Source organism: Curcuma longa, chromosome 4, assembly GCF_044706935.1.
Source record: "Curcuma longa cultivar G26 ecotype Majalengka, Jawa Barat chromosome 4, ITB_CL_G26_1.1, whole genome shotgun sequence".
NCBI classification, from domain to species: Eukaryota; Viridiplantae; Streptophyta; class Magnoliopsida; order Zingiberales; family Zingiberaceae; genus Curcuma; species Curcuma longa.
This window is the reverse complement of record NC_133864.1, coordinates 18,882,621-18,906,891: the sequence shown is the minus strand read 5'-3', so window position 1 is coordinate 18,906,891 and position 24,271 is coordinate 18,882,621. Positions and strand designations below refer to the sequence as shown.

Here is a 24,271-nt window from a genome sequence, read left to right as displayed (position 1 = left end):
ACAGATTAATTCGTCAGAAATCTATCATAGGGTGGAACGAAGCAAGTTAATCCACCAATTTGATGAGTTGAAAAAATTTCAATCCAACATAATCCAAAGTAGATTGCGGGTTAAGCAAGTCAACTCATGAGTCTGTCAAAAAATAAAAAAAATATAGAAAATATTAAAAATTTTAAATTTAGATTATAATTTAAACAGGTCAAATTAAAAATTTTAAATTTGGATTGTAATTTAGATGGATTAAGTCCACTAGTCCATTAAATTTTCTCTTTTAATTTTAATTTTAAAGGAAAAAAATTAAATGTTCTCAAACCGCGAGATAACCCAAGTCTGTCATGGACCAACCCTTACAGGTCGCGGGCCTAGGCAGGTTAGTTCACCTAAACCTACCTTAAAATAGATTAATAAAATTTTAATTCAATCCACTTAAATTGTTTGACGGGACAGGCTAATCTGACGGACCCAATCCAAATTGACAACTCTAATGGTGGAGACGGGAATTACAATCTACCCGGGTTACATTTTTTGCAATACTTATTCAATGCGATCAAAATAGTATTATAATTGAAATTAAGAATAAAAGTTATTATTTCAAGATTAATATATAATTTTATCTAGCAATCTAACGCTTTATTTGAGAGGAGGTGAGGGAAGGGAAGGGGGGGGGGTAAATAAGATAAAAGAGAATTTTGACCCTTGTTTGGAATGAATTGAGTTAAAGAGGAGAGGGGAGAAAGAGTAATGATTCTCTGCATGAAAATCCAGCAGAAAATTGTAGCAGGATAGACACATACATGGAAGTGGGGCCCATCTGCATGCAAGTGGGACCCAGTCGCCTGTGTCTGTCCTGCTACAATTTTCTGCTAGGTTTTCATATAGAGAATCATTACTCGGGGAGAAAAGGATGAGATTTACTCTTCTATGCTCATGAATCATTAGAATTTCTTACATTTCAATTTGGGATGCAAGAAATGGAAAGGGAAACTAAAAAATATTTTATTTTAATTTTATCCTTATTTTAAAATATTAATTCTCAAATTAACTCATTTATTTAGATATCTCATCTTTGCACTATTGCTCCTCACACAACGCAGCCGTCATCGCCCAGTGTCCAATCGCTCGCACTCTACGACGTCGACGTTGGGCCTCGTCGTAAATCTTTTCGAGGACAAGACTCAAGAGGACAGAGACAGATAAATCTAATCTTCTTTTTTTTCTCCTCCAAGGACAGATACTTATTCAAAGAGTATATATTGTCTATTTTAAGATCTTTTATATCTTAACTTTTACATACAATATTGACAAAATTTTATAATTTCCTATCCGTCCTCTACATATGTTATTTTTTTAAGAAGTGAAGACATTTTTATAACTTTATTTTAATTTTTATTATCCTTCTTATCTTTTCAAATAAGATAATACATATTATATTAATGAACCTTCTATTCCTTCGAAACAAGAGGAACATAAATATTTTATTTCCACTTTATTTTCCTTTCTTTCTTTCCCTCTCCTTCCACTCCAAATAGAACATAAATAGAAACCAATAAATTTAAAAAATTTCAATTTAAATTGATTTGGTTTGGATTATAAATATCCACTCCTACTATTTAGCTCATTTTTCATTATCAATTAACTTATTGGCCTATTTTCAATTTAACTTTAGACAGTATATCTTTTACAAATAATAATGATAAGATTTTAAAAATGATCTCCAAGAATATAATTAAGTTGATTATTATGAAATAAATTTATTATAATAAATAAAAATTAAATTTTAATAAAATTAAATAATACCTTCTATTTTTTATTTTTTTGATTTTCTTACTCGATGATTATGAAATCGATCATGTAAAACCATTAGAATAACGAATTCCATTTTTATTATATATAATAAAAATTTAATAATCATAATTATTTAGATTATAATATACTACTGTTATTGTTATAAATTTTTTTAAAAAATTGCTTAACTTTAATCGCATGCCGTGTTATAATACGTTGAACTATCGAGTCGTTGAGTGCATGAATAGATTTATTAGCGTTAATCCTCTATTTACACGTTTACAAATTACTAACGAAACGCATTCCAATGCCTTATTTCATCTTTTCCAACCCCAATACTTAAACAGAGCGTGCAAGCTTAACCAAAACAAAACCTTTAAAGAAAATCCTCAGTGAAACAAATAATTTGAATTTTATTTACAAATTTGTTTCTAAATTTCTAAGTGCCAGATTTATTAACGACCAAAAAACACATGCATAAATTCATCAGTAATATTTGCTAGAATTACACTGCACACTAGTTTAGCAAGTAAACCATAGGAAAAGCACCTGCACCGAGTACCCAAACTCAGATGAACATAGCCTAGATTAACACAGTACGAAACTCATTAAATTCTCCATGGTCAATATTTTTAACGGAGAAAAGAAAAACCATGAGAAGACAACTAGCACCTTATTGAACAGAACATAATCATCATAGATACTAACATGGTACTAGTAGAAGAGACTTTTATTAGCACACGAGCATGCAGCAATTATAATTTTAGGCTCTCAGCAGTCTGCTTGCACCCTGAGTTGGCATGTTGTGGTGCTTTAAGATAAACACGAAATTTGATCCTCTGTGGGCTTCTAAGATTACACACGGCTGAATAATTGCATGATTGAACATTTATGTTTTGTTTGCCTTCATCAACTCAATGAACTCCCCGAAAGCTGCAACACAAGGAACAAAGACTAAATTTCAGAATATTTGTGTGGATGAGTCTCTTACCATGTCATTTCCTAGGACAATTTTTGATAGAGAAACATGACCAGACAACCTAAAGTCTTGCTTTAATAATTTGCTTGATGGTCATTTCAGATGTGATCCATTCTTATAGAAGATGTTGAAACTGTTGTTGCCTAATAGATGATTCTACAGACTGCTGAAGCTGTTGACATTTTTAATGCACAATGCACTAGCTTAGTATCTACAGGAATTGGACATTTTAATAGTGCAGTCCATATGATTTTGACAGATTCCTTGTAGATAATTCCTCTGAAGGTTGATGGTTAATATGATTGGTTGTCATGAAATATCTGGTCAGCAGTTTTGTTAAAGATACCAGGCATAAATTTTAGCAAGTGAAGATTTTAATGAAAAGACAGACATTTTGCTTAGTTCTTACCCGGGTCGGAGTCATGGGGCCCAGGAGAAGATTCCGGATGGTATTGAAGGGACATCAGTTTTAGCTCTGGGCAAGCAAGACCAGCACAGCTTTTGTCATTAAGATTTATGTGGGTTACTTCGACCCCAACAGGGAGGGATGCAGGGTCAACAGCATAATTATGGTTCTACCAGGAAATTAAAAAAAAAAGATATCAGAAGGAAAGAAGCTTTCAAACCAACTATAGATACTAGAAGGTAAAAAATAAAAACCTTCAAATTCAACAAACAAAAAGAAAAATAGTCCTCCAGAAAGAAAATTTACTCTTAACTACCAAACCGGAAATGAAATTGCAACTAACGGGAAGTGGTAAGAAAATGCCTTAAAATAGAACCATCATATGTAGTATCTACTTTATTAGTCATTCATTCTCTACTAATTCACCTAGCATCTTTCTAGTAGCCCCAGGAACTCAGTAACTGGATTAGCCATTAAGCGAAAACAATAAACAAGAAACTCATGCAACAAAAAATAGCAACTCAAGCAACAAAAACAAACACGACAAGCACAAGAACAGTGAAAATTCTGTGCCAACACCAAGGTAATCTTCTGCCTCAAGTACCCTAGTTTGCAAGCGAAGTAGGCATTGGGAATGAGAGACTTGGTCTGCAGAACACAAGGCAGCAGCCAAACCAATGACGACGACAAGGAGCCACCCATGATGCTGAGTTCTAATTGGCAGGTGGAATTTGTCAAGTTGCCAATAGACTGAGGTGGCTCCAAAAGGATAGGACAGTATGCGAAGCTTATAGTCTTTTAAAGGGCTTTGCATGCATATCAAGAGGTGAACCAAAGGGAGAGGAGGCCCTCACTAGCTTGATAGTATAAATTGAATAGAGTTTAGGATACTAATCATGAAGCATTAAAGATTCTCATTAATTCCTAAAACAGTATTATAAATAAGGGATATTTGTTAAACTTATCATTAACCAGAAATTCAATATATAAGTTCTATTGAATAATTTTTGTTTAGCTAATAGATAGATGGCACATAAGGTGCCCCTAGCTTGGCAACTAGTTCAATTTTTTATAAGAAATTCAGGTCTGACTCAGCAGACATGCCATTAATTGTCATGTCTGCCTCACATTATAAAATAATCAATGGACCTACGACACACACATTTATATGAGTTGCCTAGGGGATTAAAGGACTGTTACCACAATTCAAGCTAAACAATTGGAAACATGATATGCTGCACTTAAATCAGAGCAATAGATGCTAAGAGGGAAAAAATCACGTATATAACTACGAGAAGCAAAGCACAGAGTTAAAGCTTTAACTTTGGTTTAGTAAACAAACCTGTGCACTTATCTCAACACGTCCCTGACGAAGGTTCCCAACTGGATGGTTTCCACCATGATGACCAAACTTCATCTTGAATGTCTTGCCACCTAATGCCTGCCCAAGCAACTGGTGGCCCATGCAAATTCCAAAAACAGGAACTTTACCAATTATTTCCTTCACTGTTTCTACAGCATATGGAACTGCAGCTGGGTCTCCAGGGCCATTGCTAAAAAGAACACCGTCAGGATTCATCTTTAGTGTTTCAGAGGCAGGCCACTTGGAAGGCACAACTGTGATTTTGCATCCATAAGATGCCAACCGTCTCAAAATATTATGCTTTATTCCAAAATCATATGCAACAACCTGTGGACCAAAAACAATTAAAAAAAGATGTAATAGTAATAAAATGAATTCATATCATGGTTATAGACAATCACACTAACATGAAAGCTTTTGGCAAGATTCTGATCTTTGTTGAATTCCCATTGTGAGTTTGTTTTCTTCAACCACTCGTATGGGGTCTCACATGAAACACCACTTATCAAATCCACGCCTGCAAAAGAAAAGATTGTTCCCATTCATGAAATTGAAAGCCGAAACTGATCCATCTCACTTTGATTTCATCAACTAGACACCCATTATCATCAAAACTAACTCCAATTTCAACATTGTTTTTACTGCAATAACACATTGCATATGATCAAATCAGTGAGGAAGCAATCTAGAAAAAAAGAGCTAGCTTGTACTTACACATATCACCTTCATTTCTGAGACTCACATTAAGGTCTATTCTAGTTAAAATTTCTAGGCTAGAGGCAAACTTCAAACTGCTGATCTGTTTGCATGTAGTACATCGGTTCCAACACAGCATAAGAATTTTCATGAACCATGCTGACTTATATTTTTTTTGGTGTGAAATATATATATATATAGAGAGAGAGAGAAAGAGAGAGAAATGCTCCACTGCGCGCTGGCTTCCTACGCACCCGTGCGCGACACCCCCGACCCCCAGCCACTGCCGCCGTCGTCGCCACGCTGTCCGGCCACCGGAGACCACCGCCCCGGGCCCAATCGACGGCCCACTTACCGGCACACCATTCGGCACTGGATTCCGGCCGGATAGTGGTCGGAATCCAACCGAATTCAGCCGAAAACCGCCGAATTGCGGACCCGGCCACTGTGGGCCAAAATCGCGGCCGGTTTCCGGCCAAATCGCGGCCAGAGACCGGCCGAGGAAGGACCACCGGCGGCTGGCGTTCCTTCCTCGGCCGGTCTCCGGCCGCGATTTGGCCCACAGTGGCCGAGTCCGCGATTCAGCGGTTTTTGGCCGATTTCGGCCGGATTCCGGCCACAATCCGGTCGGAATCCGGCACCGGTCGGCACGTCGGCGAGTGGCGTGTCTACCGGGCTCGGTCCGGCGGCCGGCGGTGGTCGGACGGCGAAGCGGCAGTGGTGGGAACAGTGACGGGTCGAGCGCTCGCGGCACTGTGCATTCCCACTTTTGAACGGTCTGATCTCCGCAATCACGCGTGATGGACGGTGATCCCGCTGTCGCGCTTTCAGAAATGTCTTTATTTAAAAAACAAGAATGAAATAACAGCAATAGGTGTTAAAAGCAACTGATGATTTATGTAGATCAGATAAATAATTTTCATGGATAATGAAATAAGAAAAATATTTACTTAAGCTAAATGAAATTATAGCTGATGCATAATCCTACCAATGATTTTCCATTTGCGGGCAATTTCCAGTAAATCTTGATCAGTTTGAGACTCGTCAGTGCTTAAGACTCCAATAAGACTCCCATCTTCTCTCAGCCTTCTTGTAATGGCACGAGTATCCACATCATCTGCACCATCACGCAGCAAGTGAATTAAACGACCATGACCAAGTTAATGGGAGAGAGTAAGGCATTTCTCACAAATGGCCATGATATTCCTATTTGTCAAATAATCGCTGAGAGTTTCTGTGCATCGCCAGTTTGAAGTGCTAATTAAGAAATATAGAAGAAATTAGTAATGGAAGAGATAATACTTATATCAATGATGCATGCATACAAATTCAATATTGGATTTTACCAAATGCTTAGATTTCTGATGATCAAACCAGCAAGGAAGCATTGACTAGATTCCTCGTCATCTGCAAGATCATAGATCACACATTCCTGACGCTTGAGGATGCAAATTATGCCAAATAACTGGATCGTACCATTCAAGATATAATTCACCCACCAGGATTGACACCAGTATTCCCAATATGAGGATTTGTCATCAGAACAAATTGCCCAGCATAGCTGGGGTCTGTGAGAATCTCCTGGTACCTATGCAAATCAAAATAACTTCCTCTATTGAAACAGGAGCATCAATATGAAAAGTCTAGAACATTTAGACAACATTATAGATTATGGAAACGGCAATACAGAGTATTACAATGGAGAAAAACACTTCAGCTTGTCAGAGAATAACCCAGCTAATGTCAATGTAAATAAATCATGTTCTTGGATCAATGGACAAAATGACCACCATATGTTTGCATTATTCTCCTAATATTACACAGAAAAAAAGCAAGTGAGGAGGCCCTCATTACAAATTCTACCACACAATCTATATTACTTAAATTGAATACTGCTACTCAACATGTGTAATGCAGTTGGGAAAGAAATAGTTAATATCACTAAACAAAAGAGAGAGCGAGACACATGCAAGAGATCTCATTTAAGTTGGTAGTTCTACAATTCAAAACTTGGCTGTAGGATTGCAACTGCTGTGTAAATGCAGCAGCAAAAAATGACCAAATTACCCTGTTAAAGATGTATTGAACACGACTTCACCAACTTGTGTTCCTGATGCACCAAAAGACTTTGCTCTCCATGCAGAACCATCTTCAAGTACAAGCCTGGCGTCAGATGTTTTCCATGGCCTTTGTTCTGTATATTGTTTTCCAAAAAAGTTTTTTTTAAAAAAAAATCAAGTCTCTTGAACACCAATAAAGCAACAAGCGCGCAAGAAATGTTGAGTTTCTTAAATATTGCATTGAAATATCAACCGCCACGAAATTCATCAAACCACTGATCTCTTACCATCCCCCTTATAATCTTCATGCAGCGTACTATTCCCTGCCGTCTCTTGATGAAGACACTGCATTTGCATCTGCCAAAGGAGGGGAAAAAATTAATTGCTCATTCTAAAACAAACTGCGTTAAGAAATAAAAATTTAAATCGTTAACATATCATCAGAATGGAAAAGGAAAAGGAAAAGGAATGGAGTCCACAAATTGGACCTTTCCCAATCTTTTAGACTTGGCTGCATACGGTTTCACGAACTTGTGAAGCGAGAGGAGCGAGGTACCCTTGGCGAAGGCAAGAGGTGGATTCTCCATGGCAACAGCACTGAACGCCATTGGTTTGGCAAGGGCGTCAATGGAGGTTGGAAAAGGGCACGACGTCATTCTGCGAGATGCAAGCGAAGAAGTATAACTACATGTGCAATAAAAACAACAGTTCCAAATCTTTCTCCTCCTCAAGAAATCAAACTCAAAATAAAGCCGGAAGCAGTAACAAGACGAAATTTTTTAGCAAGCTGACAAGTTATTGATGGAAGACAATAAACGTACCAGGCGAGGGCAGTAGGAGGAGCCAATATGACCGACGCGAGTGCACACGAACAACCGCAGAAGCCAATAAGGCAGGCAGCGGAGGCGGCAAGGTGGACGACCAGCACCCGTTTCGGAGAGAGGAAGTGGCAGAAGAATACGTCGGCACAGAGTGGTCTCAGATCCACCCGACGCGCCTGCGGTAGCGGCGGCTCAACTGAACTTGCAGGCTTCCAGGCCGAGGCGCGAGGCGGATGGAGTAGGGTTTTGCGAGACAGGGATCAGAAAAGGGCTTTCCGTTTCACACTATCTCAGCAGTGAGGCGAGTCTTTGACTTGTTTTGAGTTTTCCATTGGGTTTTTTTTTCATCACCCGTGGATCAACTGAGCCCATTAGGCCCGTCCATCTAAATCCACAATATGTGTGAATTGATTTATTTAGGTCTGATAAAATTTTAATACAATCTGTTTAAATTATTTATTCCATCAATTTGACAGATTCAAATTAATTCAACAGATCTAATACAACTTTACATCTAAATTATCTCATTCATATAAAAAGCATTTTTGGATGGGTGCATGCATGAAGTCCTCACGTCATTTCTCAAGCTGGAAGCCTTTCTTTGTGAAAAATAGAAACTCTATTCTGCTAACCAAATCTCCCCCATCGCCGCTCTCTCCGTTCTCTTTTATTATTTTGGCTTAATATATATATATTTTTAAAGATGGAATCTGTCGTCCCAACGGCCCCACGAATATTTATGAAAAGATAAATCAAAAAATTATAATTGACCCCAATGAAAGAGTGACTCAATACACCTTTAACTAAAGGGTTGTTGTTATCACTCATCTACATTTCTTATAATTTGAAGTCTTTGTTAGTGTGAATCGAAACTCTAGTCTCCCTCACCCAAAATTCCCTCTGACAAAACTTTGTTATGGTTTGTGACTTATTTTCCAGCTCATATTTTGTTTTGTGATTTGATTCTCCTATTTTTCTTCCTTTTATTATTGCATCTGACTATAAAATCATTTCCTGACAAGTATGAGAGTTTTAAGATTCTAACTTCCAATTATCTTCAAAGATAATATTTTTTATATTATATATTATTTTTTTTCACCATCGGTATATTATTGAAGAAAAGTCAAGAAAAATTAGTGATAAACACGTGTATTTCTTCTTGGCTCATACTCATTACTATTCATTTTATTATCCTAACAGTTTAATAAAGTCGATCTCATGATTATTTATGAGAAGATAAATCACATTAATCATATGCATTATATTTATTATATTTATGTCATTGTCTCGTTATTTTAGGGATTCAATTTAATTTAACAGTTTAGCTTTTACATTTTCTAAAATTATTTAAGATAGTTTTACAAAACTATTTGATTATATTTTATCAAGCTTGATTGAATTTTCTTATTATAGGAAATTGAAGAAATTGCATCAACTTTTTGGAAGAAGGAGGTAATTATCACATTTGAAGAAAGATTACAGTAGATGAGTGTGTTGGAATATTTTATAGGATATTTTCGGAAGCTTTTACAAAGAAAAGAGTTCATTCAAGAATAAATCTCCATAAAAGATACATTCAACTTATAAACAATTGTCACTTTGCTTCCAAAAATACTTATAAGATATATCTTAAATCTCCATATAAGATATATTCCTCAACATACCAAAAATATCATAATTTAGAAGGCTACTAGTTAATATATTTAAGAATTGAGATTCAAAAATAAGGATAAGGGTGTTTGGTTTGGTCATTTTATTTTTTTATTTTTTTATTTTCAAAAAATTACTATTTACTTTGTGTTTTCTAATCTCATTTTCTAGAAAATGAGAAGTTATTTTCTAAAAAAATAAAAATGATAAAATATCATTTTCTATAGAGAATGAAAATTGCTACTGAGAAATAGAAAATGGGAAAAGACGACTATAGTAACGTCGCACGCCTCGTTATCGCACAATTCTTTTTTTCCTCCCCTTCTTCTTGAGATCTTTTGCGGCTTCCAACGATGGTGAATGAACGAGCAACTCCGGATCGGCTAGAGGCGTCGGTGCCCATGGAGGATACCATGCGGGCTCTCATCGACCTCCTCATCAAGCCTCTCCTCCCCGCGAGTACTTCCCAACAATACTCTCCCACCAAAGATGAATAGCTCGCCGTTGCCAAACAGGCAAGCTCTCTCTCTCTCTCTCTCTCTCTCTCTCTCCTAACTTGGTTACAATTTCAACCCCTAACAACTTAGGGGGGCGACGAAGGGGAGTCGATGGCGGCGATCTCATCGAATGCTTCCTCCCTTTCTCTTTGTTCTTGTGGATCCGATTTGCCCTTTTTGTAGTCCATCTCATCCCAAATGATGGATCGGCTAGAGAGGCAATATGGTCGTGGTGCGTCGGGTTGCGTTGCTAGTCTGGATTGCTTACTCGGCATCGTCAGGGCCCTCTGAATGGGGTCCTATCTTTCGGCGGATGGAGGAGCTCGTCCAGGAGGGAGGAGTAGGCCTATAGGATCCTCGGGAGGATGTTCCTGAACAGGGCCAGTGTTGTTGCTTCACTCTTCACCCAACAGGGAAAGAAGGGAACCAACCAGGACGTCATGATCATTTGGGAGGTTTGATTTGTCACCTACTCATCATTTCTATCTGTTGATGCTTAGCGACTGTTTATATAGAGAAATGTAACAGAACATCATGTAGTGTTCTATCTGTTGATGCTTAACTACTGTTTATATTTGAAATGCATCAAAACATCATGTTGATTTTTCAGGACTCCAATTTAGGTGTACTCTTTTGGTTTCATTCTCATAATCATTCAGATATGTTGCAATAATTAAAAAATAGAACGTCACAAGTTTTATTAATTAAAGGAGAAAGTGTTTGATCTTTCCTTTATTGTTAAGTTTGATTTAGAATTGTGGATCAATTTTCAGTGTTCTAATTAATTTTTTTACAATGAATCTTTTATCCTATAGTGTAATACATGTAAAAAGTTTGAAGTTATGTAATGCTATATTAGAAGGTCAGATTTGACCCATTTCTAATATGGTTAATCCCCTTCTTGTATGATTTTTTCCTTTTTCATGAATAAGATGGTATTTTTATTTAAAAATCTATTTTATTTATAAATTTTATATTAACAAATCAAACATATTTTTTTAATTTTCTTTTCTAGAAAATAGAAAACAACATATCAAAGCAAACACATTTTTTATTTTCTAAAAACTAGATCAGAAAATAAAAAACTAGAAATAAAAAATAAAAAATAGAAAATAGAAAAAAATTTCTAAACCAAATGCCCCCTTCATAACGTTTAAATGTGATTGTATCCTTTAAATAGAAAAAATTTAAAATTTCCAATATGATTGTATCCTTCATAATGAAAGATGTAGCATTATTGATTAAATTTCAAATAGAGGCATACATGTCTTGATAGATTATTTTAATATTTCTTCTAATAATTATTTGAATTTTTTTTTAATTAAAGAACTTAAGATCCTGATGTGCGTAGGATGTATCCATGTATTTATGCTTTATTTGCACATCTTTCTGAGTTTATTGCTAAATTCTTGTGTGCATTGCATCCCATATTCATGCATTTAGGCACATATCTTACATTTCCTAGTTCGGAGATCTGCTCGTGTTTTTATATGTTTCAGGGTGGAAAATAGAGCAAAAACGGGCAAAAACGGAGTACAATTGAAGACAAGGCAAAACAGGGCCGTGCCTCACAAGCACGACCGTGTCTACTCAGCTTGTGGCCGTGCTTCACAGGGCACGGGCGTGTGCTCAAACAGAAGACCATCAAGCCTGGGTCGTGCCTCACAGGCACGACCGTGCCAACATTCCCCCTCATCAGCAGCCAGAGGCCGTGTCTACCAGACACGGTCGTGTTTTGAAACAGAAGCTAGCCAAGACTTGGCCGTGCCTCACAGGCACGGCCGTGTTTCCATCAAGAACTCAAGCCACTGCTGTTGGCCGTGCCCACCAGGCACGGCCGTGTGCCAAAACAGAAGGGTCCAAGCAGCTGGTCGTGCCTCAAGACACGGTCGTGTCCAGCAAATGAAGGAGAAGACAGGCTGTGGCCATGCCTCACAGGCACGGCCGTGCCTTCAAACAGAGAGGAGCCAAGTCTGGACCGTGCCCCAGAGGCACGACCGTGCCCCCGGACAGAAGCTTCACTGCCTTAGGCCGTGCCCCCAAAGCACGGCCGTGCCTCCTCCAGTGTCCGATGCCCACACAGGGTCGTGCCTTCCAGGCACGGCCGTGTGAGCGGGGCGTGCTGCCTTCGTGACCTGCCTATAAATAGGTCCTCTTAGTGACCTAAGAAAGGGGGGAGACCTTGGAGAGCCACCGGAGCTGTTCTAGAGCCACCGACGCCTGTTTCGGAGCGAGATTCGACGATCCATCCACCGATCCGACTGCTCCAGTCCATCCTCATCCCATCTACGCCGAGATTGCAGTCCAAGGAGGAAGATAAGTCTCATTTCCTGCATTTCTTTGTTGTATCTTGTGATTGAGATGTATTCTTTCCTTCCTATGGATTGTAAACTCCACACTATGGAGTAGATTCCCTAGATTCTAGGATGTAGGATGAATCAGATGTAATGGATGATTGTATTTGGATTTGATTAATCTACCATTTTCTATGATATAACTGTCTATTGCTTTGTGGATTTGTGCTTGTGCTTGATGATAAATTGTGTGTGTATGAATCCATGAGGGTAGGAATTGATTATGTATTGAGGAATCTTTAGGCCGTACACCGGGGCGCTTCGTGACAGGGAGAATGCCTTGAACCGGGCGAGTTTCCGAGGGATTTCTTAATGCGTAGTTTAATTCTTATGAGGGATAGTTAGCGGTCATTCGTTGTTGGGGAGAGATCCGTAAAAAGATATCCTGTGACAGGGGATAGGGTTCTTTTAGTACTCCGGGGCGCCTGAGTGACACGGGAATGCCTTGAACCGGGCTTCTAGAACCATTTCAAACCGACAACGAGTGACGTAAGAACACCAATGCATTAATTCGAGGATACCTGACGAGGTTGAATTGGATAAATTGGTTAACATCCCTACAATTGAACAATTATTGAGGAAAGGTAGAGGATCCAAGTCAATCAATCCATACTCTGAGGAGTCCGAAGTCCTAGGATCGTTTCACCACTTAGTGTCACAGTCGATCCCTTTCTCTGAATTCTAGGATAAAGTACTTTAGAACACTCCCATCTCCCCCACACAACTCATGCTCAATATTCTCTCCACCTTATTGTGCTAGATCTAGTAAGTAATTCCACGGTCCCTGTGGATTCGATCTTTTTATTACTTGACGACATTCCGTATACTTGCGGAACGCTATCATATATATATATATACAGGATTGATATCCTGCGCGATGGGTTTACGCGACTCGTCCGCGACATCTGACGTGGCGAGGAGTTTCACTGTTCATCCTCCTCCACCGTGGCCGAAACGAAATCCCGAAATAAAATCCCGCCTCTCCCAAAATCGCGCGGCCGATTCTCAATTCGAGCTTCCGCTGTGGTTGAAAAGGATGCAGAGAAGGATGCGACTGCAGCGAAGGTGAAGAACGAGAAGGGTGGTCCGGTTGTGGAGAAGGCCACGTCCTTCAGGGAGGAGAGCAACTTCTTGTCGATTGGATCTCAATAAATCTGAGAGGAAGGCGCTGGTGGAGCTCAAAGCCGCCGTCGAGGAGGCCATTCTCAAGAACAAACTATTTAGAGATGAGTCAGAGCCGTCGGAGGGGAAGGAGAAGGTCCATGGAGAAGGGAAAAAACTAGAACTTGCAAATCTGTTGAGGCGAAGCACATCGACGAAGAAAAACCTGACCTCTCTACCCAAAATCCTAAATCCTATTCGCTCCTCTTGCGTCGCTACGTTCGACCCGCCCCCTTGCTCGCCTGTCGCTCCTCTCGTTTCGAGTTTCCTACTCGAGTTTGGTTCCATTTTAGGTTTCGACCCTCAGTGCGAACAGAGGAGGAGAAACACATCAAAATCGAAGATCTCGCTCTCAGGTATCGGATCGCGTTCTCTTTGGCCTCTATCCACTGTCACAGAATTTAATGTGATTCCTCTGTTTGATCTTTTTCTAGCTATTTAACTTGAAGATCTGATGTTTTCTGATATTGAGTTCCTAGTTTGCTTTCTTGCGTTGCTGTAGGTCTGTTGTTTTGCTTCCGATGAATCTTCATAAATAATTTTTTTTATTGACAACGTGTTCTTTTGTAGGTTTTTTCTGTAAAATGTACGTTTCTGATTTGTTATATTATTGTAGATGGTGGAATTTGTGGTGTTGGTTCAATAATTTTATTTATTTATAGTTACGTACATGAAGATGTTCCTTGGATTTCTCATGTTATAGTCTTTGTTCATGAATTTGATGGTGAGAATCTCATAAATTTGTAGTTTCTTTGATTTCCTCGTTTGTTATTGGTACCGCTTGGTGATCCTGTAAAATTTCTTAGTGACACTAGGAAGAAAATACATTTCTAAAGCCTTTAGACTATGTTGCCTTTTCTTCTGGACGTTTATATATTTGATTGCCATGTATTTAAGTTGTGCTGAAATAGGGTAAATTAGTTTGCCTTTGCAGATTTTGTCATTCAAAACATTGCACAAACCACACATGACACACTGCAGTTTGTGAATTATAAAATTTCTTTCCTTCAAGCAACAGGTCTTTATGATGACTCAATATTGGATATAAAAGATTTTCCAAGATGATGACTTTGATAAGTTGTTGAATAATGATTAAGATTTTTGAATTTTCTACCAAAATGAGATTTATGCTGATTTGTTTTGCTTTGTTTTTACCAATGTTGATCTCACATTAGGCATTTTGGGATACACTATATTTTGATTTGTTTGTTCAACTTGCAGTGAGGTTCTTCATGATCAATGGCACTAATCAAAGCTGGTTTCATGGCTCGAGTTGGCCGCCGTAAAGCTAACACATGATCAGAATATTCTCCAAGTCAACAATGCTACTCTTCAGCCATTTCAAGAGAGGCTCTTCTTTTGTTGTTCAGTTGTTTGAACCCTTGCTCTGAGCTTGTCTTTTCATGTACTCTTTGATTGCAACACTATTTAAAATAATTTTTAGTCATGAGAATCTTTTGTAAAAAACTTATTTCGACTTAAAATTATGTTTCTGCCTTCTTTAAGGATGTGTTTGTTGTCATTGTTTGTCGCAGCTTGTGCCCTCGAATTTAGACGATATTGAGAGCATGAATATGAAGCATAATATTGAGAGCATCCTTAATTGAAAATCATGAACTTCATAAGATCTCAATTAGGAAATAAAAATGTAACAACGTCATTTGTCTGAAGAGAGCATGATATAAAGCATACGGTGAAAAACCATCAGCCGTTTATTATCAAATGTTCCTTGGACTCCCTCACTCAAGTAGATATAAAATTTTAAATTTTTTATTATCAAATAAGCCATCAGCCAGTTTTGACCAAAACCGGCTGATGGACTTAAAGACCTCTAATGCACATGATCCGAACACCTTTTTTGCTCCTCTTGCACTCTATAATGTGTACATCAACTCAGAATGCATTGCGATACATCGTGTTGGAAGTAGAAATTTTTTTCGCTCGTGCTCGGCATGTGGATTGGGTTGAAAATTTATTTTTAATTCTACATAAATGATACTTGGTGTTTAAACACACCATTGAGTTCCTTGGACTCCCTCACTCATGTAGATATAAAATTTTGAATTTTTTATTATCAAATAAGCCATCAGCCTATTTTGACCAAAACCGGCTGATGGACTTAAAGACCTCTAATGCACATGATCCGAACATCTTTTTTGCTCCTCTTGCACTCTATAATGTGTACATCAACTCAGAATGCATTACGATACATCGTGTTGGAAGCAGGAATTTTTTTCGCTCGTGCTCGGCATGTGGATTGGGGTGGAAAATTTATTTTTAATTCTACATAGATGATACTTGGTGTTTAAACACACCATTGAGTTCCTTGGACTCCCTCACTCATGTAGATATAAAATTTTAAATTTTTTATTATCAAATAAGCCATCAGCCTGTTTTGACCAAAACCGGCTGATGGACTTAAAGACCTCTAATGCACATGATCCGAACATCTTTTTTGCTCCTCTTGCACTCTATAATGTGTACATCAACTCAGAATGCATTACGATACATCGTGTTGGAAGCAGGAATTTTTTTCGCTCGTGCTCGGCATGTGGATTGGGGTGGAAAATTTATTTTTAATTCTACATAGATGATACTTGGTGTTTAAACACACCATTGAGTTCCTTGGACTCCCTCACTCATGTAGATATAAAATTTTAAATTTTTTATTATCAAATAAGCCATCAGCCTGTTTTGACCAAAACCGGCTGATGGACTTAAAGACCTCTAATGCACATGATCCGAACATCTTTTTTGCTCCTCTTGCACTCTATAATGTGTACATCAACTCAGAATGCATTACGATACATCATGTTGGAAGCAGGAATTTTTTTCGCTCGTGCTCGGCATGTGGATTGGGGTGGAAAATTTATTTTTAATTCTACATAGATGATACTTGGTGTTTAAATACACCATTGAGTTCCTTGGACTTCCTCACTCATGTAGATATAAAATTTTGAATTTTTTATTATCAAATAAGCCATCAGCCAGTTTTGACCAAAATCGGCTGATGGGCTTAAAGACCTCTAATGCACATGATCCGAACATCTTTTTTGCTCCTCTTGCACTCTATAATGTGTACATCAACTCAGAATGCATTGCAATACATCATGTTGGAAGCAGGAATTTTTTTCGTTCGTGCTCAACATGTGGATTGGGTTGAAAATTTATTTTTAATTCTACATAGATGATACTTGATGTTTAAACACACCATTGAGTTCCTTGGACTCCCTCACTCATGTAGATATAAAATTTTGAATTTTTTATTATCAAATAAGCCATCAGCCTGTTTTGACCAAAACCGGCTGATGGACTTAAAGACCTCTAATGCACATGATCCGAACATCTTTTTTGCTCCTCTTGCACTCTATAATGTGTACATCAACTCAGAATGCATTACGATACATCGTGTTGGAAGCAGGAATTTTTTTCGCTCATGCTCGGCATGTGGATTGGGTTGAAAATTTATTTTTATTTCTACATAGATGATACTTGGTGTTTAAACACACCATTGAGTTCCTTGGACTCCCTCACTCATGTAGATATAAAATTTTGAATTTTTTATTATCAAATAAGCCATCAGCCTGTTTTGACCAAAACAGGCTGATGGGCTTAAAGACCTCTAATGCACATGATCCGAACATATTTTTTGCTCCTCTTACACTCTATAATGTGTACATCAACTCAGAATGCATTGCGATACATCATGTTGGAAGCAGGAATTTTTTTCGTTCGTGCTCAACATGTGGATTGGGTTGAAAATTTATTTTTAATTCTACATAGATAATACTTGATGTTCAAAGACACCAAAGAGTTCCTTGGACTCCCTCACTCATGTAGATATAAAATTTTGAATTTTTTATTATCAAATAAGCCATCAGCCGGTTTTGACCAAAACCGGCTGATGGACTTAAAGACCTCTAATGCACATGATCCGAACACCTTTTTTGCTCCTCTTGCACTCTATAATGTGTACATCAACTCAGAATGCATTGCGATACATCGTGTTGGAAGCAGGAATTTTTTTTGCTCGTGCTCGGCATGTGGATTGGGGTAAAATTTTCACCCCATTGGTGTGTTTGACCACCAAGTATCATCTATGTAGAATTAAAAATAAAATTTTCACCCCAATCCACATGCCGAGCACGAGCGAAAAAATTTCTGCTTCCAACACGATGTATCGCAATGCATTCTGAGTTGATGTACACATTATAGAGTGCAAGAGGAGCAAAAAATGTGTTCGGATCATGTGCATTAGAGGTCTTTAAGTCCATCAGCCGATTTTGGTCAAAACTGGCTGATGGCTTTTTTGATAATAAAAAATTCAAAATTTTATATCTACATGAGTGAGGGAGTTCAAGGAACTCATTGGTGTGTTTGACCACCAAGTATCATCTATGTAGAATTAAAAATAAAATTTTCACCCCAATCCACATGCCGAGCACGAGCGAAAAAAATTTCTGCTTCCAACACGATGTATCGCAATGCATTCTGAGTTGATGCACACATTATAGAGTGCAAGAGGAGCAAAAAAGGTGTTCGGATCATGTGCATTAGAGGTCTTTAAGTCCATCAGCCAGTTTTGGTCAAAACTGGCTGATGGCTTTTTTGATAATAAAAAATTCAAAATTTGATATCTACATGAGTGAGGGAGTTCAAGGAACTCATTGGTGTGTTTGACCACCAAGTATCATCTATGTAGAATTAAAAATAAAATTTTCACCCCAATCCACATGCCGAGCACGAGCGAAAAAAATTTCTGCTTCCAACACGATGTATCGCAATGCATTCTGAGTTGATATACACATTATAGAGTGCAAGAGGAGCAAAAAAGGTGTTCGGATCATTTGCTTCCGAGGTGTGTAAGTCCATCAGCCGATTTTATCCAAAACCGGCTGATGGCTTAATTGATATTAGAAAAATAAAATAATTATATCCATATGAGTGACGGAGTCTAAGGAACTCATTGGAACTCACATCGAGCTGTCATGCTGGAGTACAGGGAACTCATTGGGAGCGGTTTGTGCTCAAGGAGAATGTGGTTTAGGCATTTATACAAGCAGGTGAAGGGCATGCTGCAAGTGAGGTGGAGATTAACCCAATTTAAGAATTGATTCTTGTTGGTCATTCAATGAACAATATCGAAAATAAACCAAACTTGAACTCAAAAGTTTGATGTCAATTTAACATTTACTCACAAAAGGATAATTGTGCTATAAGAATACATTAGAACAAGCTGTACAGGAACATTAAAGAATGGATTTAACAAGTTGAAAAAAAAGTTAGATTGATGAGGACGGATGAGTCAAACCAAAAACTCAACCATCAATCAATTTTTTCCTTCAGTTTAATCATTCAAGATAAAAAACATTCTTTGAACATCTTGTACAATAGGTGTTCCCTGTCTTGCTTTCTCCAATATTTGTGTGATTAAGGTCTTCATTTCTTGATTGTCAACATAGTCAACTTTATCCATTGCATGAACCTCATGAGTAGCTAACAATCCCATGTCCTTCGACTTCTGATCCCACAATGACTCCCATATCAAATTCTCATCAGATGAATGCAAGTAATATCCAATATGGTCCTTTGATCGAGTTAGTTGCAATGATCGGTTCTCCTCCATGTTTGCAAGCGAAAGTCCCTGTTAAACCATAACCGTAAACAAGCTGTAGTAATTTTCAGCAAAGGGGAAAAAGAACAAGTCTCAAAAAGACAATGGTAGATAGTAATTGATCAGCTAGAAAGATAAAGAAATATACAATTCAGATGAATCCTGATGGTTAAATTAAGTACGTTAATGCATTGACTTAATCTTCCTCCTTCTTCTCTTCCTCTTCTGATCCCCTTTCCTCATGAATGCGGAGGTGCCCTGCAAAACTGGCCTCGTCAAAATCTAAAAATAGGCAAAGGGGGTGAAGAAACGAGAGGAGCGACGGGCGAGCAGGGGGGTGGGCCGAATGCAGCGACGCGAGAGGAGCGAGTAGGATTTAGGATTTTGGGTAGAGGGGTCGGGTTTTTCTTCGTCGGTGTGCTTCGCCTCAGCAGATTTGTCAAGTTCCAGTTTTTCCCCTTCTCCATAGACCTTCTCCTTCCCCTCCGACGGCTCTGACTCGTCTCTAAATAGCTTGTTCTTGAGGATGACCTCCTCGACGGCAGCTCTGAGCTCCACCACCGCCTTCCTCTCGGATTCCTTGAGATCCGATAAGAAGTTGCTCTCCTCCCTGAAGGACGAGGTCTTCTCCACAACAGGATCACCCTTCTTGTTCTTCACCTCCGCTGCATCCTTCTCGACTTCCTTTTCAACCATAGTGGAAGCTCAAATTGAGAATCGACCGCGCGATTTTGGGAGAGGCGGGATTTTATTTCGGGATTTCGTTCAGGCCACGGTGGAGGAGGATGAACAGTAATATATTATCTATTAGGGATAATGCCCTCAAAGCATTGTAATTGGACTATGTTTTTTTTAATAAAAGCGACATTTATCATCGAACCTATTGGTATGAAATTTCTTATTTTCAATATCATAGTAAAATCCCTAGTTTATTGGATGTAGCCATAATTTAGTATATATAAGAGTTATATATACAAGAGGATTAAATTATGGATAATAAACTTAAATTAAGTATGTGATGAAATTAATTAAAGTATGAGATCTTTAATTAAAGCATCACTAATGCGGCCATGAACATTTTGAATGTGACTGTCTTATCCGGACCGTCGATGTGGAGACATCTAGATGGGTGCATTTATATATAATAAGATTATGTAGGACTTGGACCGTTTTAATTAGAAATTTCATAATAAATTCTGTTATACTATGAAATTCAAATTAAATCATAAAGATGATCATATATGGATAGATCTTAATCCTCAAGTAATTATAGACTCCTATTTATTTCTATGTGATTCTTAATTTGCTTGTTTAAAGTTTGCAATTACGCATTCTCAACACTTGCATTTTAGATTTACATTTGAAATGAATGGCTGGGAATATAAATTTATAGATATGGAATCCATTCCTTCTTGTGGGAAGTAGAAAGACAATTCCCTCCTTTGTTAATTCTGGAACTGAGTGTTGGGCCCAATTGATTTATAATGGAATTATAAATTGAACCACTCACTAGTGGATTAATGGTAAATGAGGATTAAAAATAATTGGAGAGGTAAACGAAAAATTTCCTAGCTCCAATTGTGAATTGTCTATGGAGGATTAATCCGTATGTAATGATTATATCAATGGACGACTCTTTTCATAGAGTAAGATATTCTATAATAAAGAAGAGTGCAATTCCATATTTTTAGTGGAGTAATAATGGAATTAATAAGTTGAATAAATTAATTAAAGAGTTTAATTATTTATCCAATTTATTGGAGCTTCTTATTATAGGTCCATGGTCCCCAGTACGCCTTCTTTATTAATGACGGGCTAAAATGCAATTTAGAAATCAAATGTGAAGATGGAAAATTATTTCCATAATTCCAAGGGCTTGGAGATAAATTAAATATGAGATTTAATTAAAATTATAATTATGAGATAATTATAGTTTTTGGATTATTATGGTAATATCCAAAAGGATATTAATAATATCTTTAATATATTTGGAATATATTAAATATTATAAAAAGGTAAGTGGAGATCTTTTTGATTTGAGAAGAAAAATCTTTAGATTTTATCGTGAAAAAAAGGATTTTGGAAATCCTTGAAACAAATCAACAAAAAATCTTTGATTGATAAATCTTTTAATTATAAATAAAGGATCTTACCTTGTTTAACGAGCTACTCTCTCCCTCTATATGTTTTCATGAGTTGAAAACAACGTAGAGAGAAAAATAATTAATTTCTGAGATTTATATTTTGGAGTGCCCACACACTACCGTCGATAGGAGGATCGTACTGGAAGGCTGTGGTTTCTGCGCACCCAGAATTTACGAAAAAGGAGGAAAACTACAAAGAGGTTAGTTTTCTAGAAAAAGTTTTCTTTTTGTAAATTTAAATTCTTCATTGATTTATATTCATATGTGTTGATTAATAATTTATGAAATTATATAATCGCTTCCGCTATATTTTTATCCGATCGAGAATTGATAATTTGTATCACCGGAATCGTTCCGGAGGCTCACCGATTTCCTACAAAATGGTATCAAAGCGAGGTTATCATGTGAATATAAATTATGAACCTTTGCTATTTACTGTTGATAGTCATTTACGTAACTCAATTGTTGAAAAGTAATTATTTGATTAAAATTAGTTTTAATCTTTCGTGGCTTCTGTTTAGTTTTGCAAAGGTTAAAAAGTGATTATTTGATTAAAAATTTGTTTTAATCAAATCCCTTGTACGTGCCTTCAAGAGATTCCTTTGGGATTGTTAGATTCAAATTCAAAGTTCATCTTCATCGAAAAATGTTTCCGATGACTGTCCGATCAAGTCGACGCTGGAGCACTGTATAAGAGACAACGGTGCAGAGCAGTGGTGGTTCGACCACTACAGCTCGTGCACACTGCCTCGAGCAGATCTGCTCGCGCAAAGGGTTGTGCGAGAAAAGTGGCTCGTCGAACGAGTCAAGCTTCTGCAACATCGCCAGAGTATGGAGAAGGAGCCTGGTTGCTGCGTGCGGAAAAATTACAGAAGCTTCCATGGCAGAAATCGATACAGCGAGAGAAGTATCACGTCCAGTTTTTGAACTGGGCCATTCCATTTGAATCTGGTCCAATTTCAAACTGGACCAGTATTTCAAGCCCAATTTATTTTAATTCATTAAAAATATGATTTTTAATTTATTAAGAGTAAAATGGTGATTTTACAATAAATTGATTTATAAAATTAATTTGAATTAAATAAAATTATTTTATTTAATTTGTTAATTTTTATACTTTCAATTAAAATGCGATTGAAAGGACACAGTTGAAATTATGACTTTCTCTATATGTCATTACTATGTTTATTTTGTTATGTCATGCATCATGTTTAAATTAGATTTAAAAATAGTGATGTTTAATTATGTGATACCATAATTACGAGAGCCCGATGAGATTGGACTTTTAATAATTATTAAATCATAAGATGATTTAATTAAATAATTGAGGTTTGAGAAATCTTAATTATATAATAATGAGTGGGAGAAGGATATATGACAATAAATCCTACAGCCTCCATTATTAACCAAAGTAACGTGAGATTCAAATGGTGTTTAGTGACGCATAGGACGTCCTCCGTAAGGCAGGTTTTCATTTGAATCAAAATTCAAGGCTTAGTTTCTGAAAGGATAAGATTTTTTAATTTGATTCATAATTTACCTTCCTAAGACAGCGATTGTGAATTGGGTTTTAAAATCGAAATACTGGGTCACATTCAAAAAGGGTGCAATTAAATTATTTAAGTGCATCTAGGCTAAATTAAATGATAATCAATAAATAAAAGTGAAGATATGAGATATCTTAGTGTTTTATTTATTAATAGAGATTGTCTTAATTTAATCATCATTTAATTCGTTCGACCCTAAGGCAACATATTAAATGTGAGATTAAATTTCCATGAAATTGGTAGGATAAATAAATTTGTATCATGCACTTTGTTTATGATTCCTAAATTAATTTATTTGTTGCCTATGATATTTGTTCAATTAATTAAATGTTGCTTTGTGATATAATTTCAGCAATCATGTCTTCTAGTCCTATTCTTACTTTACTTAATGAGAAGTTGGCTAGTGAAAATTTTATAAAATGGAAGAGTAACATTAACATTGCCCTCGTCTGTGAGAATCTCAAGTTTGTCTTGACGGAGGAATGCCCTTCTGAGCCTCCTTTGAATGCTGCTCGTAGTGTACGAGAAATATATGATAAATGGGTCGCTGCTAACAACAAAGCTAAAGGCTACATGTTGGCCGGTATGAGCGATGCGCTTAGGCTGAAGCACGAGCATGTGGAGAATGCTTATCAGATAATGGATTCCCTGCAAGCTATGTTTGGTCAGCAGTCTAGTCAATCTAAGCATGAGGCCATTAAGAATGCCATGAATGCTACGATGAAGAAAGGACAATCAGTTGGAGCACATATTTTAAACATGGTTAACTACTTCACTGAAGTTGCGACCCATGGTGCGACCATAGATGATGGTACACAAGTGAGTATGATTTTGGAATCATTGCCTCCAACTTTCCTACAATTCAAGAGCAACTATGTCATGAATAAGTTTAGCTATAACATGACACAGCTACTCAATGAGTTGCAAACTTTTGAGGCCATTTCCATTGGAAAGGTCCAAGAAGGTGAGACAAATGTTGTCGAGAATAAGCCATCTTCCTCCAAAGCTAGTTTGAAAAGAAAGAATAAGGGGAATGTTGGCATGATCTCCGTCCTATGTTCCGGATTCTATCCGCTCCGAAAAGCATAGAACCCCACAGGACAAAATTTTTATCCCGCCAGGATCAATTGACAAAGTCTACAAAAGACTAAGTCAATCGATCCTTCAGGATCGCCGATTCCTAAATTACTTAAC

General features: G+C 37.3%; 2 protein-coding genes across 3 annotated transcripts in view; one reads left to right on the top strand and one right to left on the bottom strand.

Annotated features, from left to right (window-relative positions):
* Positions 1 to 2,353: 2,353 nt before the first annotated feature.
* LOC141828376 (carbamoyl phosphate synthase small chain, chloroplastic) lies at positions 2,354 to 8,386 on the bottom strand. Of its 2 annotated transcripts, XM_074715803.1 has the most exons (12): positions 8,111 to 8,386; positions 7,778 to 7,946; positions 7,577 to 7,646; positions 7,297 to 7,423; positions 6,729 to 6,817; positions 6,576 to 6,636; positions 6,419 to 6,486; positions 6,218 to 6,346; positions 4,941 to 5,050; positions 4,513 to 4,860; positions 3,174 to 3,339; positions 2,354 to 2,718 (listed from the first exon to the last, which is right to left on the bottom strand). In XM_074715803.1, the coding sequence occupies exons 2-12, from the start codon at positions 7,943 to 7,945 to the stop codon at positions 2,675 to 2,677; spliced, it is 1,380 nt and encodes a 459-aa protein (XP_074571904.1). In that variant the 5' UTR covers position 7,946; positions 8,111 to 8,386; the 3' UTR covers positions 2,354 to 2,674. The 2 variants fall into 2 exon arrangements, with proteins under 2 accessions (XP_074571904.1, XP_074571905.1); XM_074715804.1 differs by lacking the exon at positions 8,111 to 8,386 and having other exon boundaries at positions 7,846 to 7,919.
* Positions 8,387 to 10,113: 1,727 nt separating this feature from the next.
* The window catches only part of LOC141827231 (uncharacterized), a 17,487-nt gene continuing 3,329 nt past the window's right edge, over positions 10,114 to 24,271 (top strand). The window contains exons 1-3 of the mRNA XM_074714464.1: positions 10,114 to 10,219; positions 23,430 to 23,896; positions 23,987 to 24,041. Of these exons, the coding sequence (XP_074570565.1) occupies positions 10,114 to 10,219; positions 23,430 to 23,896; positions 23,987 to 24,041 (628 nt within the window). The remainder of the gene's footprint in view (positions 10,220 to 23,429; positions 23,897 to 23,986; positions 24,042 to 24,271) is intronic.